The sequence below is a fragment of the Bison bison genome, unplaced genomic scaffold (assembly GCF_000754665.1).
Source record: "Bison bison bison isolate TAMUID 2011002044 unplaced genomic scaffold, Bison_UMD1.0 scf7180017864268, whole genome shotgun sequence".
NCBI classification, from domain to species: domain Eukaryota; kingdom Metazoa; phylum Chordata; class Mammalia; order Artiodactyla; family Bovidae; genus Bison; species Bison bison.
In genome coordinates this window covers 2,201,806-2,222,308 of record NW_011494840.1, presented here as the reverse complement: position 1 = coordinate 2,222,308, position 20,503 = coordinate 2,201,806, and the positions used below count along the sequence as shown (strand labels likewise).

General features: G+C 36.8%; 1 protein-coding gene across 1 annotated transcript in view; it reads left to right on the top strand.

The window, feature by feature from the left end:
• BAI3 (brain-specific angiogenesis inhibitor 3) overlaps positions 1-20,503 on the top strand; it is an 880,973-nt gene that overhangs the window by 508,563 nt on the left and 351,907 nt on the right. The window contains exon 16 of the mRNA XM_010848504.1: positions 7,705-7,748. Coding sequence (XP_010846806.1) covers positions 7,705-7,748 — 44 coding nt within the window. The remainder of the gene's footprint in view (positions 1-7,704; positions 7,749-20,503) is intronic.

Below are 20,503 nucleotides of genomic sequence, written 5' to 3'. Positions count from 1 at the left end.
AAGCTGGTAGTGGGATGTTAGGGAAAATTGGAGGATGTCAGGAGCAACTCTGACATTTGTAGATGTATTGTGCTCTTAAAGCAGCTGAAGAAATTTCTCTGCTGGCAGCTGATACATTGAAACTGTCCAAAACAGTCCATCCAGCTCTTGTCTCTGCCAGGACCCCATGAAAATACTACTGGGACACAGTGTTACATCGTTTTGGATTTAAAGGAAAAAGGAAAAGCTGTATACTATATCTATACGGAATCTAGTTCACAGTCACATATGAAGAAGACTAAGACATATATGTGGAGACAATGATTTTCTTTGAAAGATATACATGTAAATAATTTCTGATACTGGTTCTACTTTTACTACTTCCTCTATTTCAATAAAAAAAATATGTGTCAGGAAATAATGTACATTCTGTGATTGGTGATATAGCTAAGGAATCAGAGAAGCAAGCTGTTATCACATCCACAAAATCAGTGTCATCTGGGTAATGTGGATTCTTGAGTACCTAGATAGCAGAAGCCTGCCCTCCCCATGTACTAACTGAACAGCTGCCAGCTTCTGGAGGACATGACTTGTCCTGATAGAACCATATTCTGCATTTCTCACTTCACTGCCCTATATACCATTCTGCTTTACCTAAAGACAGCTCTTTTCCTTCTTCTTGATTTAGCTAATATTCTCAATGCTTTGCTTTCTATAAAACTCATGCAAATAAATGGAAAAATTCTATGTCTCCATGTCCTTTTAAGCAATAACACAGTGCTGCATTCTCAGTGAAGTTCTTTGGGCTCCAGGTGTATCTCAGCCACCCTATCAAAAAAGGAGAGTTAGACCCAGATATAGATGTTTTTAAGTATCATTTAAAAATACTAAAATATTCTTGAAAACCTTAAGAAGTGTGGAGAACATGCAACAAACGATTTCCTGTTATTAAGCTGCATATTATTTTCAATGGCATCATCCCCTTAGGTGGTGTATTATACTTTCAGGGATTATAAAGATGTTTACTTGTTAAAAGATATACAGAAAGGGCTCCAGAAAGGGCTTCCGCTCACTGATCCGTTTTGGTGACCTGTCAGAGATATGAGTGTGGAAAGATTTACCTCTACTAGAATTCTGCTTCCCTTAGAATGCATTCCTGAGCATTTTAAGATGTCGCTCTTCTCAAGAAGTATTTGAATTATAGGCAAGATATAAACTAGTCTTTGGTGGGTCAGATCAGGTGTTTTGGGAATGTTCTTAGGAATTCCCAAACTTTGTTTGTGCAGTTATTTAACAATTACAATTAAAAGTGGGATGGAAGTGGAGGATAAGCTTAGCAAAATCCAGGTCTTTTTAATGTAATGCCTTTACATATAAAATTTCGGAAATAGAGGCTTTGTAATGTCAGTTGAACAGTCTATCTCCTCTCCATATATACAAGAACTCAACGTGCTCAATCATGGGAAGATGCGACAGAAGAACTTGCCCTGGAACATATGACCCAGGGCCCTGGAAATGTTGGAACAGTGACAAGAAGGTCACTGCCCTTCTCCACGTCCTTAGAAGCGTTGTCTACAAGCTTGCTTTTCCTCTACAGATGAGAGGACATTTTTGTTTCAAGAGGGCTATGAAAGGTACAGGAAAGTTAATAGGTTTCCAGATTAGGAATTTACTGTGAAATATGAGATCTAAACATTTCAACACTTCAAAGAAAAGCAGAGTGAAGCAGCCATGTTATCTCTGGTGTGTGTCTGTGTGTGCATGCATGCATGCATGCTCAGTCATCACTTCAGTCATGTCTGGCTCTTTTGCAGCCCCCAGTGGACTGTAGCCCATCAGGCTGCTCTGTCCATGAGATTATCCCGGCAAGGATACTGGAGTGGATTGCTTTTTCCTTTCCAGTGGCTCTTCCTGACCCAGGAATTGAACTGAACCTGTATCTCCTGTGGCTCCTGCATTGGCAGGCAGATTCTTTACCACTTGAGCCAGCTGGGAAGCCCCTCTTTTGTGTCCATGATTCTACAAATGTAATGTGGATTAAAAATTATGAGGAGTGGAAGAAGTAGTTGTAAGAATGCCTCCTCCTAGGTTAAGCCCCAATCTCAAAGTTCCTGAAGCCAAAGAACCTACCATTTTAATCAGCATCCCAGGTGATTCTAGAGTAAGTCCAGAGAAAACACCTTGAAAACATTAAGGTAACAAGAACATAATTAAGATTTCATGTGAATTGAATTTATTCAGAACTTAAAAACTCCAAGGAAAACTTGAAGTAACTTGGTCAAAATTCATGTTTATTATGACTATTATCTTTTCTGTAAACAAGCTCCTTCAGGTATTTATTCAAATATCATCTTATTGGTTCAGTTCAGTTCAGTTCAGTCGCTCAGTCATGTCTGACTCTTTGGAACCCCATGGACTGCAGCACGCCAGGCCTCCCTGTCCATCACCAACTCCCGGAGCTTACTCAAAACTCGTCCATTGAGTCAGTGATGCCATCCAACCATCTCATCCTCTGTTGTCCCCTTCTCCTCCCGCCTTCATTCTTTCCCAGCATCAGGGTCTTTTCAAATGAGTCAACTCTTCGCATCAGGTGGCCAAAGTATTGGAGTTTCAGCTTCAACATTAGTCCTTCCAATGAATATTCAGGACTGATTTCCTTTAGGATGGACTGGTTGGGTCTCCTTGCAGTTCAAGGGACTCCCAAGAGTCTTCTCCAACACCACAGTTCAAAAGCATCAATTCGTTGGCTCTCAGCTTTCTTTATAGTCCAATTCTCACATCCATACATGACTACTGGAAAAACCATAGCCTTGACTAGATGGACCTTTGTTGGCAAGCCTTATTGGTTAAGCCTTCTCAATATACAAAATTGCAATCCATTCACTTCCCAGTCTTTCCTACTCAGTGTAATCTACTTTTCAACACAGCACGTATTGCCCCCTAGCATATTATGTATTTCCTTGGGTTTTTCTTTGTCTCTCTCCCTGCCCCCTTCATTATAGCTAAGTCTGTGAGGCAAAGGCTTTGTTTTGTTCAATGCTGTGTCCCCAGTGCCTCCAAGTTATCTGGAATGTAACAGATATTTGCTAAGCGATTTTTGCATGAGTCGATGAACTTGTTCATCATCTTAGCTCTCTCCTGACTTATTTTTGTGAGAGTGATTTACCATTGTGAGATGTACTGAAAATATTACATAGGTGAAAAAAAAGACTTGGATGAGAGTTTTCAAAAAGAAAAGGAAGTCATTAATAAATGTCATTCTAGGGTAATTCTACGGGGTAGTGCTAGAAGAGATGTCTAAATTCCCCTTTTTACAAACAAGAAACTAGGGAAGTTATGTAAGACCAAAGGAAAAGAGGACCATGTATGGAAACACATAGACAAAGCCAGTGATGTATTATACTGTTAAATAGATATACAGATAGCCCCTCATTCATGATTTTTCACCTTTCCATGGTGGGATGTGATACGCATTCAGTAGGAACCACACTTAGGATTTTGAATTTCAATCTTTTTCTGGGCTAGAGAAATGCAGTTACTCCCTTGTGATGCTGGGCAGTGGTCCACAGCTCCCAACCAGCCACACAATCGTGAGGGTGGGCAATTGTGATACAGCCATTCTGTACCCATAAAACCATCTTGATTTTACTTTCAGTACAGCAGGCTTTGCATGAGATGATTTTGCCCAAATTTTGGCTAATGTGTTGTGAGCACATTTAAGGTAGACTAGGTTAAGCAATGATGTTCGACAGGTTAGGTGTATGAAATACGTTGTCAATTTACAGTATTTTCAACTTGCAATGGGTTTATCAGAATGTAACCTGCTCATCATCAGTCAAGGATGCTCTGTATTGATTTGCTTGATGTTGAGACAGAGGAAAGAAGTAAAATAAAATATCAAAGACTATTAAAGATAGTACAAATGATATGTTTAGAACATCTATGGTAACTAGAAAATGTGACCCTTGGTACACTTTTCAAATGCTTGAAACTGGGTGAGTGGTAATGTTTAACTCAACTGTACTGTTCAACTTTACAGTTTTGAATGGAGTCAGGAGACACTTTTTTGGCCAAAAACTTATTTTTAAAGAACAGCATATTCTTTCTAAAAAGTTTTCAAACATATTCAGTCTTAATATTTTAAGTATCAATTATATTGACTGCTCTATAGATTAATTTCTAGTCCATTTAGCTCATTTACCAGACAATCTTTGTTTTTTTAGTTTCATGAATTTCTTAAATCCCCTTCTGTGAGTTAGTTCACAGCCTGTTTTCCCCTTGCTTCTGCCATTATATTATGTTCCTCCGTTCTGTCAAGCTCACCATTTCCTGTTATTGATTTTCCATAAATTCCTCATAACAGATCTTACAGCAGAGTGCCTTTGAGAAAAGTATCTTAAAATTATAACAAATATTTTACAAGTGGTTTCTTGTAGCCAGTTTTTTTTTCCATGTATAGAATTCATTCATCATTGATTTTGCTTTGTTTACCATCTCACATTCTTTTTTTTTTTTTTTTTGGTCTTCATGTTCATAACTTTAATAACCAAATATGCATTCCAATATTTATTCTCTTTTTCTTCCATAGTAATAGCCTCCAATTAAAATAAATAAATTTAAATTAAAAAAAATTGGGGTACTATAACCATCTCACATTCTTATTCCTTAAGTTACTGGTCTGTCAAGGTACTAAGATCCTCTAATCTGCTTGTTCTGCATATTTCTGTAAACTTCAGATGTTTATGTAATTGACCTCAGCCCACGGCCCCACCAGGTGACTGTTCTGGAATGAACATTCACAGAGGTGTATCTGTCTTTTGTGTAGGTCCCAGAATGTACAGTAAAAAGCAAGACGGAGCGGTGCATATCAGAACCTATAATATTTCTCATGTGGATTGTTTCTAAATGTTCGAAAGGACAGAGAGAGAGAAAAGCATGAGCTCTAAGCAGTTAGAGTGAGGAAGGTAGGGATGAAAGTAAGATTTGACAGATGTACGGGTAAGAGTAGAAAAGGCATTTCTCACCTTCATACTTTCATCCTAAGTGAAAATTAGTTTTCTTAGAGGGTAAAACAGAAAGAAATATCTAAACAATTAAGCTTATATTCTGTTTCTTTTCTAACTTTCTTGTAACCTGTTATGAATTATAATTATGAAATATTAATCCTATCATCAGTATCCTGTGCTGTTTTATATAGAGATTGACCTTAATCTCACTTGTCCATTCCTAAAGAAACAAGCTCAATATAGAGGACCTCTAATTTCAAGGTTTTATGCTTATTGCCTATATCCAGTGTACACACGGCCCATGCCCTTCATTGTCATATTCCAAGGATAATTTTTCTATAAATTGCCTTGAGTTCTTTTGAATAGAACTCTAGATATGTATAAAATAACTTTATGATATAATATTGTATTTCTGCTGAGGACTTGTTAGGAAGTCAGAAGCTGTGTCAGAATTTCAGGTAAAACTAGAAAGGGTCTCATAGGACAGAGAAAGAAACAAATTTGAGATGCCATCACCTCTTCATCTCATGAACATCCACATATCTCTGCCTCACGTAGTGACTAGATAAGGACCCACTTCTTCCATGGAACTTGCTGTAACACAAGCCATGATGCTCTGTCCATCATTTGTCCCCTAAAAAATAAATTATGACTAGCTATATTTCTTTTGAGCATGTCTCTATTGTTATATGGACATTCCACATGTTCCTCATCAATCTCTATAAGACTATACCCCATTTCAAGGAAGGGAATGTTTTTATGCTCTGAGAGCATGGTTTATAGGTATGAGTGTCTTATTAGAAGAAAGATATCTTAGAGATCTGGTCTATGAGGGATTCTGAAGAATGGTAACAGTGCTAACATATGGGAGTTAGTCAAATCCCAATTAAAATGCTAATAAAATTGGGATCAGTTCAGTTTGGTCACTCAATCATGTCCGACTCTTTGCGACCCCATGGACTGCAGCACGCCAGGCTTCCCTGTCCATCACCAACTCCTAGAGGTTACTCAAACTCATGTCCATTGAGTTGGTGATGCCATCCAACCAGCTCATCCTCTGTCATCCCCTTCTCCTCCCACCTTCAGTCTTTCACAGCATCAGGGTCTTTTCCATTGAGTCAGTTCTTCACATCAGGAGGCCAAAGTATTGGAGTTTCAGCTTCAGCATCAGTCCTCTCAAGGAATATTCAGGACTGATTTCCTTTAGGATGGACTGGTTGGATTCCTTGCAGTCCAAGGGATAGATTTCACCAACTTTAGAATAATGAGCCAAAGTTTTTTTTTTTTTTCTTTTTCTAATATAATTCTAGAATGAACATAGTGAATAGTACTTAGAGAGGCAATGTTTCCCAAAGAACTTGCCTAGATTTTGAAGATATTGCTTTGCCAGATCTACCCCAGTAATTATCTATTTGAAAACAAGACTGAGGGCAAGTTCATAGCTGGCAATCACTGAAGGAGCTTGTCCACCTGCGGGAAGGTGCCTGTAGTCTGTTTCAGGACTGGAACTTTCACCTGTCTTGGCTTATTCATCATTTTGATATCAGTGACTTGTTCGATGAGCCCATAGATGTGATGCGTCTTCATCCTGCAGTGACCCAAAGTTTAGAAGAAGTAGTGAGTGTGTGGGATGTCAATATCAGGATTTAGAAATCTTTCCTGAGAGAATACAATGTGTCAAGCTCAGGAGAAAACTACCAAAATATCCCATACACTGTTGGTGTGGGTTATTAGGATTAGGCCACCTATACTGGAGAGGCAAAGTTCCGCTTTGTTCTGTGCATGCAGCTCAGATGGATGTTTTCCTAGGCACACTGTAAAGTAAGCACTCCAGAAGATGAGTGTCATGGAGAATGAGAGAACTTGAAAGCAGCAGAGTATGTTTAATAGAAAAGACAAGAGGATCTGTGGATAGCTAAAGATATCACAGAGAAGAATTACTAGGCTAGTTTCAAAGGGAACGATAAGGCCCCATGAATGTGACAGAAAAACCAAAAGTAAAACATTCCATCAATCAGAGCTCTTCAAAACTGTGTGCCCGGTGGATTATCCAATGTGGAAAACTCATTGTGTCATCCTGAAGGTCATCGTGGCTACTCAGTACATAATTATTAAACTAAATAAAAATTTAGCATGTTTCCCCCATAGCTTTATTAGATGTGGTTCTACAGAACTATGCTCTGTTGGTTAAGAAAATATTGCAAGTCCACAGACTCTCTGGAAATGCTCTTGTCTTTTAGAAGCTACACCCCTGGAAACGGAATAGGACATGGCAAGGAGGGTGCCTAATACAGAATGTTTTACTGTGATTTAACTACTACAAGTATTTCTTAAAGGAAATAATCCAGCAGTTAGTATTTTAGAGAAAAAAATCAAATAGAAATCATAAAAGTATAAACCATGTTGTATATGAAAATAAAGTATAAATATAAAAGTATAGACTGTGTTGTAAATTAAACTTTCATTTATAATTTTAAAAAATGAAATATGGGTTATGATATTTGGAATAGATGTAAGTTTTCTTGAGTAGAATAGCATTAAATGAGCCATTAAAACTATGAGGAAGGACATGCAAATTTTTATGCAAAACAGAGGTGGAATCTTTAAAGTATCTTACTGCGAGATAAGAAATGTGCCATTCCGTTTGCATTTCACGGAATACTTCAGTTTTTTAATACACCTACTCAAGATAATTTATTCTTTTTCTTCTTACTTTTAGGGTACTTTGAATCCCTATTGTGTGTTATGGGATGACTCAAAAACGTAAGTGACAGATGTTTCCTTACATTACTTTGGACTAAATATTCAAAGCACGTTAAGTTATTTCAGCTGCCTTCTAGTCCACAGGAATATGATAAGTTAGTGGGATAGAGTTACACTCATTGAGAAGAGTCTCCTTTTTGAAGGTGCAAGACAGCATGATGAATGTGTTTGTGTGTGTGATGATGCCATCAGGTTATATCCCAAGATAGGACTGCATTACCTCATGTGTAAGGCACATTGCAATGTGAATTCCATGAGGTTTTGAAAAAAGCTCTACTGTTTTAAAATTATAGTAGCTCAAATGCTATTTCAACATTTTGCCCTAGTGATTCTGCTTAGCATTGCAGAATAAAATAGCAATCTCTATGGTCATTTAGCCAATACATTACTTGCATAACCTTGAATCTATTATCAGAGTAATGCAATATTTATATGGCCCTTCAAAGTGTTTTCTTATGAAAATGTTGAGTGACATTTAATTTTCTTTTTCTATATTTTATGAATTCAGGAGGACAAAAGAAAATAATTGCAATAAATAAGGATGAATCATTCTTCCATGTATTGCTTTGTTTGTACAAGTACTTGCAATATATCTGGTCAAAATCATCTTAATCTCATTGGTAATGCTATGAGATTTTAAGGTCTCAAAGAGCAGAAAAATCCATGATTAAGGCTTAATTAGACTCCCATACTTTAAGTACTTGTGTGCATTTTTTTCAGTGTAGTAGCCAGATTATACAGTCTTCTTTTTCTTTGTTTTGCATGGAGGAGAAATTAATGTCAATCAATCTCAAAAAGTAGTACCACGTGTATGCTGTCAGTTAACACACCACATTCTATGTATTCTAAGAATTTTCCCAGTGTTCTCCCCGCTTAATTGGATGTGTATTCAGGGTTTTATGATGTTGCTTGTCTCCTATTTGTAGTTATTGGAGAGTTTAGAAGAGGGATGTTCTTAGATTTCTAGGTAAAAAACAAACCTATTGGAAATGTGCTAATTCTTAGGAGAGTGATGCAGGTTAAAATAGTGGGTGAAAAAATCAATGATATGAATCATGTTTTTTCTTTCCTTTTTTCTTTTCAGTGGTATGAATCATGTTTGTTTGTTTTTTTTCTTTAGAGTCAGATATTCTAGGATCCTCTTTTCCTAGGAACCTTAGTACATAAAGAGAGTCTCAACTTGCCCTGGTAATAACATGAGTTGGATGCTCTCATTGATGTGATTTTTTTTTTTTTGCTTTTTAAAACCACATGAAGAAATCCACTGTAGGAAAATTTCTGCAAGATTTCCTCTTTACCAGTAGCCAGAGAAGATGTTCATAGTATATTCTAAGTCACTGTTTAGTATGTTGTATAGCCAAGGGGAATATAAAAGTCTACCAAAAAAAACTAATTGTTTTCTACTCAAGAAAAGCATGCCATCTTACACACATGATTATAGGCATTTGCATATCTCCATGAATAATAACCAACTTTTGTTTAGTTTCATTATCTTTTTAGTGGATAGAATATGTTTCTATATTGATCCAAGTAGGAGAATGCATTGGTTATTCCAAAAGATCTTTGGGACTTACAGGAATATTATAGAAAACGTGGCATTCCCTTATTTTTTGTTTCTCTTGGTTTGTTTTCTCAGTTTTTCTAAGGTGTTAAATTTAATTTATGGAACTATTGGTGCTTGAGGTCAGCACTGAGTTTACAAATCAATCACATTTTACTTTCTCTAACATCTGCTGACTCTTATCCATCACAAAGAACATGTCTTGGTTTTACAAACCTCAACTTTGTAGTTGTCCTTGAAGAAAACTATTCAGTGAGAGGTGTGTTTAGCTGCCTTTCAAATCATCTTATCTCCAGAGATCAGTGCAGTTCATATTTCCTTGATGTATCTGAAGAATGATCAAAAATCTTTCCTCTGTGACAGAAATTCCATCCTGTCATACTTTTTAACAGACTGCTTCATCATTAAATTGTTTTTCTGGGTGAATTTGAAACAATGAAGGTTAAGACAAATTTTTGTTTCTTTTTTCACATCTGTTCTTCTATTTTGATAATGTTCACATACACAATAGTTTTATCGATGCAGTTATGTTAATTTTGAGTATAAGACACCAAGCATAGTTAATAATGAAGAGATATGGCTCATTTTTTTAATCAGAAAAGCATTGATCTAAATGATGCTTTCAAGACTGCAGTAGCACAGTTGAAATTAGAATTCATTTTTTAAATTTTGGTGTAGTAATCAGATTACCTTAAATTTTTATTAAGAAGTATTTGACATGTAACGTTATGGTAGTATCAGGTATGAAACGTAATGATGCCATATTTGTTTACACTGCTAAGTGACCACCATCAAAAGTCTAGTTACTATCTGTCAGCAATGTTGTTTTGTTTTTTAGTCACTAAGTAATGTGTGACTCTTTTGTGACCCCATAGAAGGTAGCCCACCAGGCTCCTCTGTCCATGGAATTTCCCAAGCAAGAATACTGGAGTGGGTTGCAATTTCTTTCTCCAGGGGATCTTCCATGCCCAGGAATCGAACCCATGTCTCCTGCTTAGAAATATATTCTTTATCTCCAAGCCATCTGGGAAGCCATCTGTCACCATTATATAGTTGCAAACTTTTTTTTCTTATGATGAGAAAGTGGGATGAAGAAAGTAGGGAAAACCACTAGACCACTCAGGTATGACCTAAATCAAAATCCTTATGATTATACAATGGAAGTGAGAAATAGATTCAAGGGATTAGATCTGATAGACAGAGTGCCTGAAGAACTATGGATGGAGGTTTGTGACATTGTATAGGAGGCAGTTATCAACAACATCCCTAAGAAAAAGAAATGCAAAAAGGCAAAATGGTTGTCTGAGGAGGCCTTACAAATAGCTGAGAAAAGGAGAAGCTAAAGGCAAAGGAGCAAAGGAAAGATATACCCATTTGAATGCAGAGTTCCAAGGAATAGCAAGGAGAGATAAGAAAGCCTTCCTCAGTGATCAATGCAAAGAAATACAGGAAAACAATAGAATGGGAAAGACCAGAGATCTCTTCAAGAAAATTAGAGACACCAAGGGAACATTTTATGCAAAGATGAGCACAATAAAGGATAGAAATGGTGTGGACCTAACAGAAGCAGAAGATATTAAGAAGAGATGGCAAGACTACACAGAAGAACTATACAAAAAATATCTTTATGACCCAGATAACCATGATGCTGTGATCATTCACCTAGAGGCAGACATCCTGGAATGGAAGTCAAGTGGGCCTTAGGAAGCATCACTATGAACAAAGCTAGTGGAGGTGATGGAATTCCATTGAGCTCTTTCAAATTCTAAAAGATGATGCTGTGAAAGTGCTGCACTCAATATGCCAGCAAATTTGGAAAACTCAGCAGTGGCCACAGGACTGGAAAAGGTCAGTTTTCATTCAAATCCCTAAGAAAGGCAATGCCAAAGAATGTTGAAACTACCACTCAATTGCACTCATCCCACACACTAGCAAAGTAATTCTCAAAATCCTCCAAGCCAGGCTTCAACAGTACATGAACCATGAACTTCCAGATGTTCGAGCTGGATTTAGAAAAGGCAGAGGAACCAGAGATCAAATTGCCAACATATGCTGATTCATCGAAAAAGCAAAAGAGTTCCAAAAAGCATTTACTTTTGCCTTATTGGCTATGCTAAAGCCTTTGACTGTGTGGATCACAACAGACTGGAAAATTCTTAAAGAGATGGGAATACCAGTCCACCTTACCTGCCTCCTGAGAAACCTGTTTTCAGGTCAAGATGCCACAGTTAGAACAGGACGTGAAAAAACAGACTGGTTCCAAATAGGAAAATGAATATGTCAGTGCTGTATAACTCTGCTTATCTAACTTATATGCAGAGTACATCATGCAAAATGCCAGGCTGGATGAAGCACAAGCTGGAATCAAGATTGCTTGGAGAAATATCAATAACCTCAGTTACGCAGATGACAACCCCCTTATGGCAGAAAGTAAAGAAGAACTAAAGAGCCTCTTGATGAAAGTGAAAGAGGAGAGTGAAAAAGTTGGCTTAAAACTCATCATTCAGAAAACTAAGATCACAGCATCCGGTCGCATCACTCATGGCAAATAGATGAGGAAACAATGTAAACAGTGACAGACTGTTTTCTGGGGCTCCAAAATCACTGAAGATGGTGACTACAGCCATGAAATTAAAAGGCACTTGCTTCTTTGTGGCTGACCCAAGGAATAACTTGAAAATACTTTGCTCACATCACAAAAAGGCTTATTTTATTTACAAAAACATTTGTTTTTACACTTGTGTGATTAATAATTTGCACATTTTTGGTACTACTCCAAATTTGGATTTTGGGGTATTGAATCTTGTGTTGATGACATTCCCTAGAAAATCCATAAGTCTTCCTTTCATCTGAAGCTATAATATTTATCCTGTTCTCAGCAACACCATTTGTTGCTAACAGGTCTGTGAAATATTATGTTTGTTCTCAGAAAATGTTTTAGAGATTCGTTTTTTTCTTTATTTTATTTCAGTTGATTTATAGTATATTAGTTTCAGTAGTACAGCATAGTGATACAACATTTTGTGACTGTACTCAATTAAAATTGATTCCCTGGTGGCTCAGAGGTTAAAGTGTCTGCCTGGAATGTAGGAGACCCGGGTTCAATCCCTGGGTTGGGAAGATCCCCTAGAGAAGGAAATGGCAACCCACTCCAGTACTATTGCTTGGAGAATCCCATGGAGGGAGGAGCCTGGTCAGCTACAGTCCATGGGGTCAGGAACAGTCGGACACAACTGAGCGACTTCACTTTCACTTTCAATTAAAATTTATTATAAAATAATGGCAGTATTTCCCTGTACTGTACAAAATGTTCTTGTTACTTATTATTTTGTACACAATAGTTTGTATCTCTTAATCTTGTACCCCAATTTTGTAGTCCTCTCATCCCTCTTCTCACTGGTAACTACTAGTTCTCTATATCTGTGAGTCTCAGTTATATGCATATAATTGGATTTTTTTTTTATATTTCATATATAAATGAAAACAGAGTTGTTTGACTAATTTCACTAAGCATAATGCCTTCTAAGTTCCACTCACATTGTTGCAAATGGCAAATGTCCTTTTTCATGGCTGAGTAATATTTCAGTATTTCATTGTTCACATCTTTATCCATTCATCTGTCAATGAACTTGTTGCAGTTGTTTAGTTGCTAAATCATGTCCAATTCTTTGCAACCCAATGGACTGTATCCCACCAGGATCCTCTGTCCATGCAATTTCCCAGGCAAGAATACTGGGGTGGGTTTCCATTTTTTTCTCCAGGGGATCTTCCCAACCCAGGAATCAAACCTGTGTCTCCTACACTGGCAGGCAGACTCTTTACCACTGAACCATCAGGGAGGCCCTTGATGTGTATGTTGGTTGCTTCTATGTCTCAGCTATTATTTATATTGTTGCTATGAACATTTGTGGTGCATGTATCTTCAAATTAGTATTTGGGGCTTTTTTTTTTTTATATATATATATACCTAGGAGTGAAATTGTGGGATCATGTGGTAGTCTTATTTTTAGATTTTGGAGGAACTTCCATACTGTTTTCCATAGTTTCTATACCACCTTACATTTCTACAACAGTGTGCTAGGATTCCCTTTTCTTTACATTCTTACCAGTATTTGTTATTTGTAGACTTTTTGATGATAACCATTTTGAGAGGTGTGAGGTAATGATACCATATTGTAGTTTTGATTTTCATTTTTCTAATAAATAGTGATGTTATGTGCCTGTTGGCCATCTATTTTTTTTTTTTTAGAAAAATGTCTATCCAGGTCTTCTACTCATTTTTAAATTGTTAGCTTTTAAAAATAGAATTGTGTGAGTTATTTATATAGTTTAGAAATGGACACCTTATCGGTCACATCACTTGCAAATATGTTCTCCCGTTCCATAGGTTGTCATTTTGTTTTGTCAGTGGTTTCCTTTCCTGTGCAAACACATTTAAGGTTGATTATTAATAGATTACATTTATTTATTTTCCTTTTTGTTTCTTTTTCCTTAGTAGACAGATCAAAAAAAATATTGCTATAATTTATGTCAGAGTGTTATACCTGTGTTCTTTTCCAGGAGTTCTATGGCTTCAGACCTTATAGTTGGGTCTTAATGCATTGTGAGATTATTTTTGTACATAGTATGATAAAATGTTCTAGTTTCATATTTTTACACTTAGCTGTCAGGCTTTCAAAGGAGCAGTTATTGAAGCAACTGTCTTTCCTACACTGTATATTTTTCATTCCTTTGTTGTGTATTAATTGACCATATGTTCCTGAGTTTGTTTCTTCTGTTCCATTAATCTGCATGTTTATTTTTGTGTCAGTATCAGGCTGTTTTGACTACTGTAGGTTTGTATTATTATCTGAATTTAGGGACCATGATAACTTTAGCCTTGTTGTTTTCTCTCAAGATTCCTTTGGCAATTCAGGATTTTTGTTGTTGTTTAATATGAATTTTAGGATTATTTCTTCTAGTTCTGTGAAAAATTTGATTTTGATAGGTATGACATTTAATCTGTAGATTTCATTGGATACTGTGGCAATTTTAACAATACTTCCAACCCAAGAACATGAAGTATACTTCCATTTCTTTGTATCATCTTTATTTTCCTTAATCAATATATTGTAGTTTTCAGAGTCTAGGTGCTAAATTTATTTCTTTTTGAGGATAATTTAAATGAAATTATTTTACTGCTTCCTCTTTTAAATAGTTCACTATAGCCTTCTATCCTGCAGCTTTACTGAATTTGTTTATTAATGCTTATAGATTTTTTGGTGGAAACATTAGGGCTTTCTATGTATATCATCATAACATCAGCAAATAGTTGACAGCTTTACCTCTTTTCTTCCAATTTACATGTGTCTTATTTCCTTTTCTTGTCTCATGCAGTAATTAGGATTTCTGGTACTGTGTTAAATAGATATTGTAAGAGTAGGCATCCTTCTCTTATTCTTAATTTTAGGGGAAAGGCTTTTCATCATTGAGTGTTACCTGTGGGTTTACCGTAACTTGCCCTTATTATGTTGAGATATGTTCCCTCTATATCCACTCTGAGTTTTTATCATGAATGGATTCTGAAGTTTGTCAAATGATTTTTCTGTGTCCATTGAAATAATCATGTAATTTTTACCCTTCTTTTTGTTGATGTTGTCTATCACATGGGTTGATTTGTGAATATTGAACTGTCCTATGATCCTTGAATAAATCCAAAATTGATCATGGTGTGCCATACTTTTTATATATTGTTGAATTTGGCTTACTAATATTTTGCTTTTACATATATATTCATTGCAGGTATTACTCTTTAAGTTTCTGCTTTTGTAGTATCTTTGCCTGGTTTTGATCTGAAGTGGATGGAGAAGCCTGGTAGGCTGCAGTCCATGGGGTCGCTAAGAGTTGGGCACGACTGAGTGACTTCACTTTCACTGTTCACTTTCATGCATTGGAGAAGGAAATGGCAACCCACTCCAGTATTCTTGCCTGGAGAATCCCAGGGACAGAGGAGCCTAGTGGGCTGCCGTCTATGGGGTCTCACAGAGTTGGACACAACTGAAGCGACTTACCAGCAGTAGCAGCAGCATAGAATGAATTGGAGAGTGTTCTGTGCTCTTCAGTTTTTCTGGAATACTTTAAGCAGGATAAGTATTAGTTCTTCTTTATATGTGTGGTAGAATTCACCTGTGAAGATGTCCAGATCTAGATTTTTGTTTGCTGGGAATGTTTTTTTAACTGCAAATTTAATTTCATTATTGGTAATTGGTCTGTGCAAATTGTCTGTTTCTTCTTGTTTCATTCTTGGTAAGTGTTTGTCTCTGGAAATTTGTTCATCCCTTCTATGTTGTCCAATTTGTTGGTGTATGTTCTCATAATTTTTGTATTTTTGTAATATTGGTTACTCTTCCTCTTTTATATCTTACTTTGTTTGATTCCTTTCTCATTTCTTCTTGGTGAGATAGCTAAAAATTTCTCATTTTTTTAATCCTTTTAAGAAACCAACTCTTGGATTCGTTTATTTTTATTTCTTCTTTCTTCTTTTTTGTCTCTATTTTTTTAAATTCTTCTCTGATTCTTAAATTTTTCTTCTTTTCTGCTGACTTTGGGCTTTATTTGTTCTTATTTTTCTACTTCTTTTAAGTGGTAGATTAGGTTATTTATTTGAGGGATTTTTGTTTGTTTCTTGAGGTAGGTGATTTTGTTATTTAGTAGCTAAGACATATCTGACTCTTTTGTGACCCTCTGAACTGAAGCCTGCCAGGCTTCTCTATCCGTGGGATTTTCCAGACAAGAATACTAGCGTGGATTACCATTTCCTTCTGCATTGGCAGGCAGATTCTTTAGTGCTGAGCTACCAAATAAGCCCCTGAGGAAGGCCAACTATGAAGTTCCCTCTTAGAATTGCTTTTGGGCATGCCATAGTTTTGGGAAACCATGTTTCCATTTTCATTTGTCTCTGCATGTTTTCTGATTTCACCTTTGATTTCTTCATTGAACCACTGCTTTTTTAGTAGCATGTTGTTTGATCTCCGTATTTTCATTCTTTCCTACTTTTCTTTCTGTAGTCAAATTCTAGTTTTGTATTATTTTCTTTGGGGAAAAGACACTTAATGTAATTTCTATACACTCCAATTTTTTTGTATAATTATTTTTTATTGAAGGATAATTGCTTTATAGAACTTTGCTGCTTCCTGTCAAACCTCAACATGAATCAGACATAGGTATACATATATCCCCTCCCTTTTGAACCTCCCCCCATCTCCCTACACATCCCACCCCTCTAGGTTGATACAGAGCCCCTGTTTGAGTTTCCTGAGCCATACAACAAATTCCCGTTGGCTATCTATTTTACATATGGTAATATGTACTCTTTCCATACATCTCACCCTCCCCTCCCCTCTGCCCATGTCCATAAGTCTGTTCTCTGTCTTTTTCTCCACTGTTGCCCTGTAAATAAATTCTTCAGCACCATCTTTCTAGATTCTGTATATATGTGTTAGAATATGGTATTTATCTTTCTCTTTCTGACTCATTTCAGTCTGTATAATTTTTTGAGACTTGTTTCGTGGTCTAACATGGTCTGTTTTGGAGAATATTCCATGTACACTTGAGAAGAATGTGTATGCTGCTGGTTCTGGTTGTAAAGTCCTATACATATCTATTAAGTTCAATTGGTCTGTTGTGTCATTTAAGACCATTTTTACCTTATTGATTTTCTACCTGGATGACCTGTCTGTCCATTGATGGCACTGGGGTGCTAAAGTCCCCTATTTTTATTGTACTATTGTAAATTTCTCTCTTTAAGTCTATTAATATTTGCTTTTTATATTTAGCTGTGCCTGTGTTGTGTGCATATATGCTAATGAATATAACCTTGTCTTTTATTGATCACTTTATTCTTATATAATGCTCTTCTTTGTCTGTTTTGAGTTTCTAAAAGTATTTTATCTTTATAAGATATGAGTACAGCTATTCTTATTTAAATCATTTCCATTTGCATGAAATACATTTTTCCATCTTCTCACTTTCATCCTGTATATTTCTTCAGATTTCAGGTGAGTCTCTTGTAAGCAGCATATAGATGGGTCTTGTCTTTTTAACCCAATCAACCACCTTATGTATTCTGATTAGAGCAATGTCTGTTGAAATTTATGTAATTATTGGTAACTATTTACTTATTGCCATGTATTACGTGTTTCTGACTATTTTTCTTTTTTCACTGCTCTTTTATTCATTTTAATTTCTTCCTTTATGGATTAATGATTTTCTGTTGTGGTATGCTTTTTTTTTTTTTTTTTCTCCTATAGTTCCTGTATATCTATTGTACATTTTTTGATTTGTGGTTACCATGAAGTTCATATATGTTGTCTTATAACTGTATCTACTTGTTTTAAACAGGTAGTCCTTACCTGTCCTTCGAGTTCAAACACATTCTAAAAGGTCTACATTTTTAACTCCCTTCCCTCACATTTTGTCTACATGTTTTACTTCTTCATGTTTATCCCTATACTGATTATTATTGTTATAGTTGCTTTTATTCTTTATTTCTATACATCTTTGTACTAGCTTATTTAAGTGGTTGAACCTCAGCCTTTATCATATACTTACTTTTACAGCAGGACTTTTCCTCTCTTATATATATATACATATATATATGTATATATATATTTACTTTGTGCTATAACCTTTTCTTTAACACTTATAAAAGACCCTTTAACATTTCTTTGAGGTAGGTTTACTATTGATAACAACTTTTAAGTTGTGCTTGAATGAGAGGTATTTTTTTTAACACTCCTTCAATTCTAAATGATAATCTTGCTGGGTAAATTATCCTAGGTTACAAGTATTTATTTCCCTTTAAGCAATGCTTTTAGGGTTGCAACATTTTTGAAAAATCAGCTTGTGGCCTTATGAGGGTTACTTTCTGTATGGTTCTTTGTTTTACTCTTCCTGCCTCTATAATTCTCTGTAAATTTTGCCATTTTAATTATGATATGTCTTGATCTGGGCCTGTTGCAGTTTATGCTCTTTGACACCCTCTGTGATTTCTATGCCTGGATATCTGTTTGATTCCTCAGCTCTGGAAAATTTTTACCCATAATTTCATGGAATACATTTTTGGCAGTCACACCCCCACAACCCCCCGCCCCCCGCCCCGCCTGCTGGTCGATCCTCTCCTTCTGGGGCTCCTATAATACAAATATTGGTATGCTTACTGTTGCCCTCGGTTCAGTCCAGTCACTCAGTCGTGTCCAACTCTTTGTGACCCCATGAATCATAGCATACCAGGCCTCCCTGTCCAACACCAACTCCCGGAGTTCACGCAAACACATGTCCATTGAGTCGGTGATGCCATCCAGCCATCTCATCCTCTGTTGTCCCCTTTTTCTCCTGCCCCCAATCCCTCCCAGCATCAGAGTCTTTTCCAGTGAGCCAACTCTTCGCATGAAATGGTCAAAGTACTGGAGTTTCAGCTTCAGCATCATTCCTTCCAAACAATGCCCAGGACCGATCTCCTTTAGAATGGACTGGTTGGATCTCCTTGCAGTCCAAGGGACTCTCAAGAGTCTTCTCCAACACCACAGTTCAAAAGCATAAATTCTTCAGCACTCAGCTTACTTCACAGTCCAACTCTCACATCCATACATGACCACTGGAAAAACCATAGCCTTGACTAGATGGACCTTTGTTGGCAAAGTAATATCTCTGCTTTTCAATATGCTATCTAGGTTGGTCATAACTTTTCTTCTAAGGAGTAAGCATCTTTTAATTTCATGGCTGCAGTCACCATCTGCAGTGATTTTGGAGCCCAAAAAAATAAAGTCTGACACTGTTTCCACTGTTTCCCCATCTATTTCCCATGAAGTGATGGGACCAGATGCCATGATCTTCGATTTTCTGAATGTTGAGCTGTAAGCCAACTTTTTCATTCTCCTCTTTCACTTTCATCAAGAGGCTTTTGAGTTCCTCTTCACTTTCTGCCATAAGGGTGGTGTCATCTGCATATCTGAGGTTATTGATACTTCTCCCGGCAAACTTGATTCCAGCTTGTGCTTCTTCCAGCCCAGCGTTTCTCATGATGTACTCTGCATATATCTTAAATAAGCTGAGTGACAGTATACAGCCTTGAGGTAATCCTTTTCCTATTTGGAACCAGTCTGTTGTTCCATGTCCAGTTCTAACTGTTGCTTCCTGACCTGCATATAGGTTTCTCAAGAGGCAGGTCAGGTGGTCTGGTATTCCCATCTCTTTCAGAATTTTCCACAGGTTATTGTGATCCACACAGTCAAAGGCTTTGGCATAGTCAATAAAGGAGAAATAGATGTTTTTCTGGAACTCTCTTGCTTTTTCCATGATCCAGTGGATGTTGGCAATTTGATCTCTGGTTCCCTCTGCCTTTTCTAAATTCAGCTTGAACATCTGGAAGTTCAAGGTTCATGTATTGCTGAAGCCTGGCTTGGAGAATTTTGAGCATTACTTTGCTACCTTGTGAGATGAGTGCAATTGTGCGGTAGTTTGAGCATTCTTTGGCATTGCCTTTCTTTGGGATTGGAATGAAAACTGACCTTTTCCAGTCTTCTGGCCACTGCTGAGTTTTCCACATTTGCTGGCAGATTGAGTGCAGCACTTTCACAGCATTATCTTTCAGGATTTGAACTAGCTCAACTGGAATTCCATCACCTCCACTAGCTTTGTTCATAGTGATGCTTTCTAAGGCCCACTTGACTTCACATTCCAGGATGTCTGGCTCTAGGTGAGCGATCATACCATTATGATTATCTGGGTCATGAAGATCTTTTTTGTACAGTTCTTCTATGTATTCTTGCCACCTCTTGTTAATATCTTCTGCTTCCGTTAGGTCCATAACATTTCTGTCCTTATCGAGCCCATCTTTGCATGAAATGTTCCCTTGGTATCTCTAATTTTCTTGAAGAGATCTCTAGTCTTTCCCATTCTACTGTTTTCCTCTATTTCTTTGTATTGATCGCTAAAGAAGGCTTTCTTAACTCTACTTGCTATTCTTTGGAACTCTGCATTCAGATGCTTATATCTTTCCTTTTCTCCTTTGCTTTTCACTTCTTTTCTTTTTACAGCTATTTGTAAGGCCTCCCCAGACAGCCATTGTGGTTTTTGCATTTCTTTTCCATGGGGATGGTCTTGATCCCTGTCTCCTGTACAATGTCACGAACTTCAGTCCATAGTTCATCAGGCA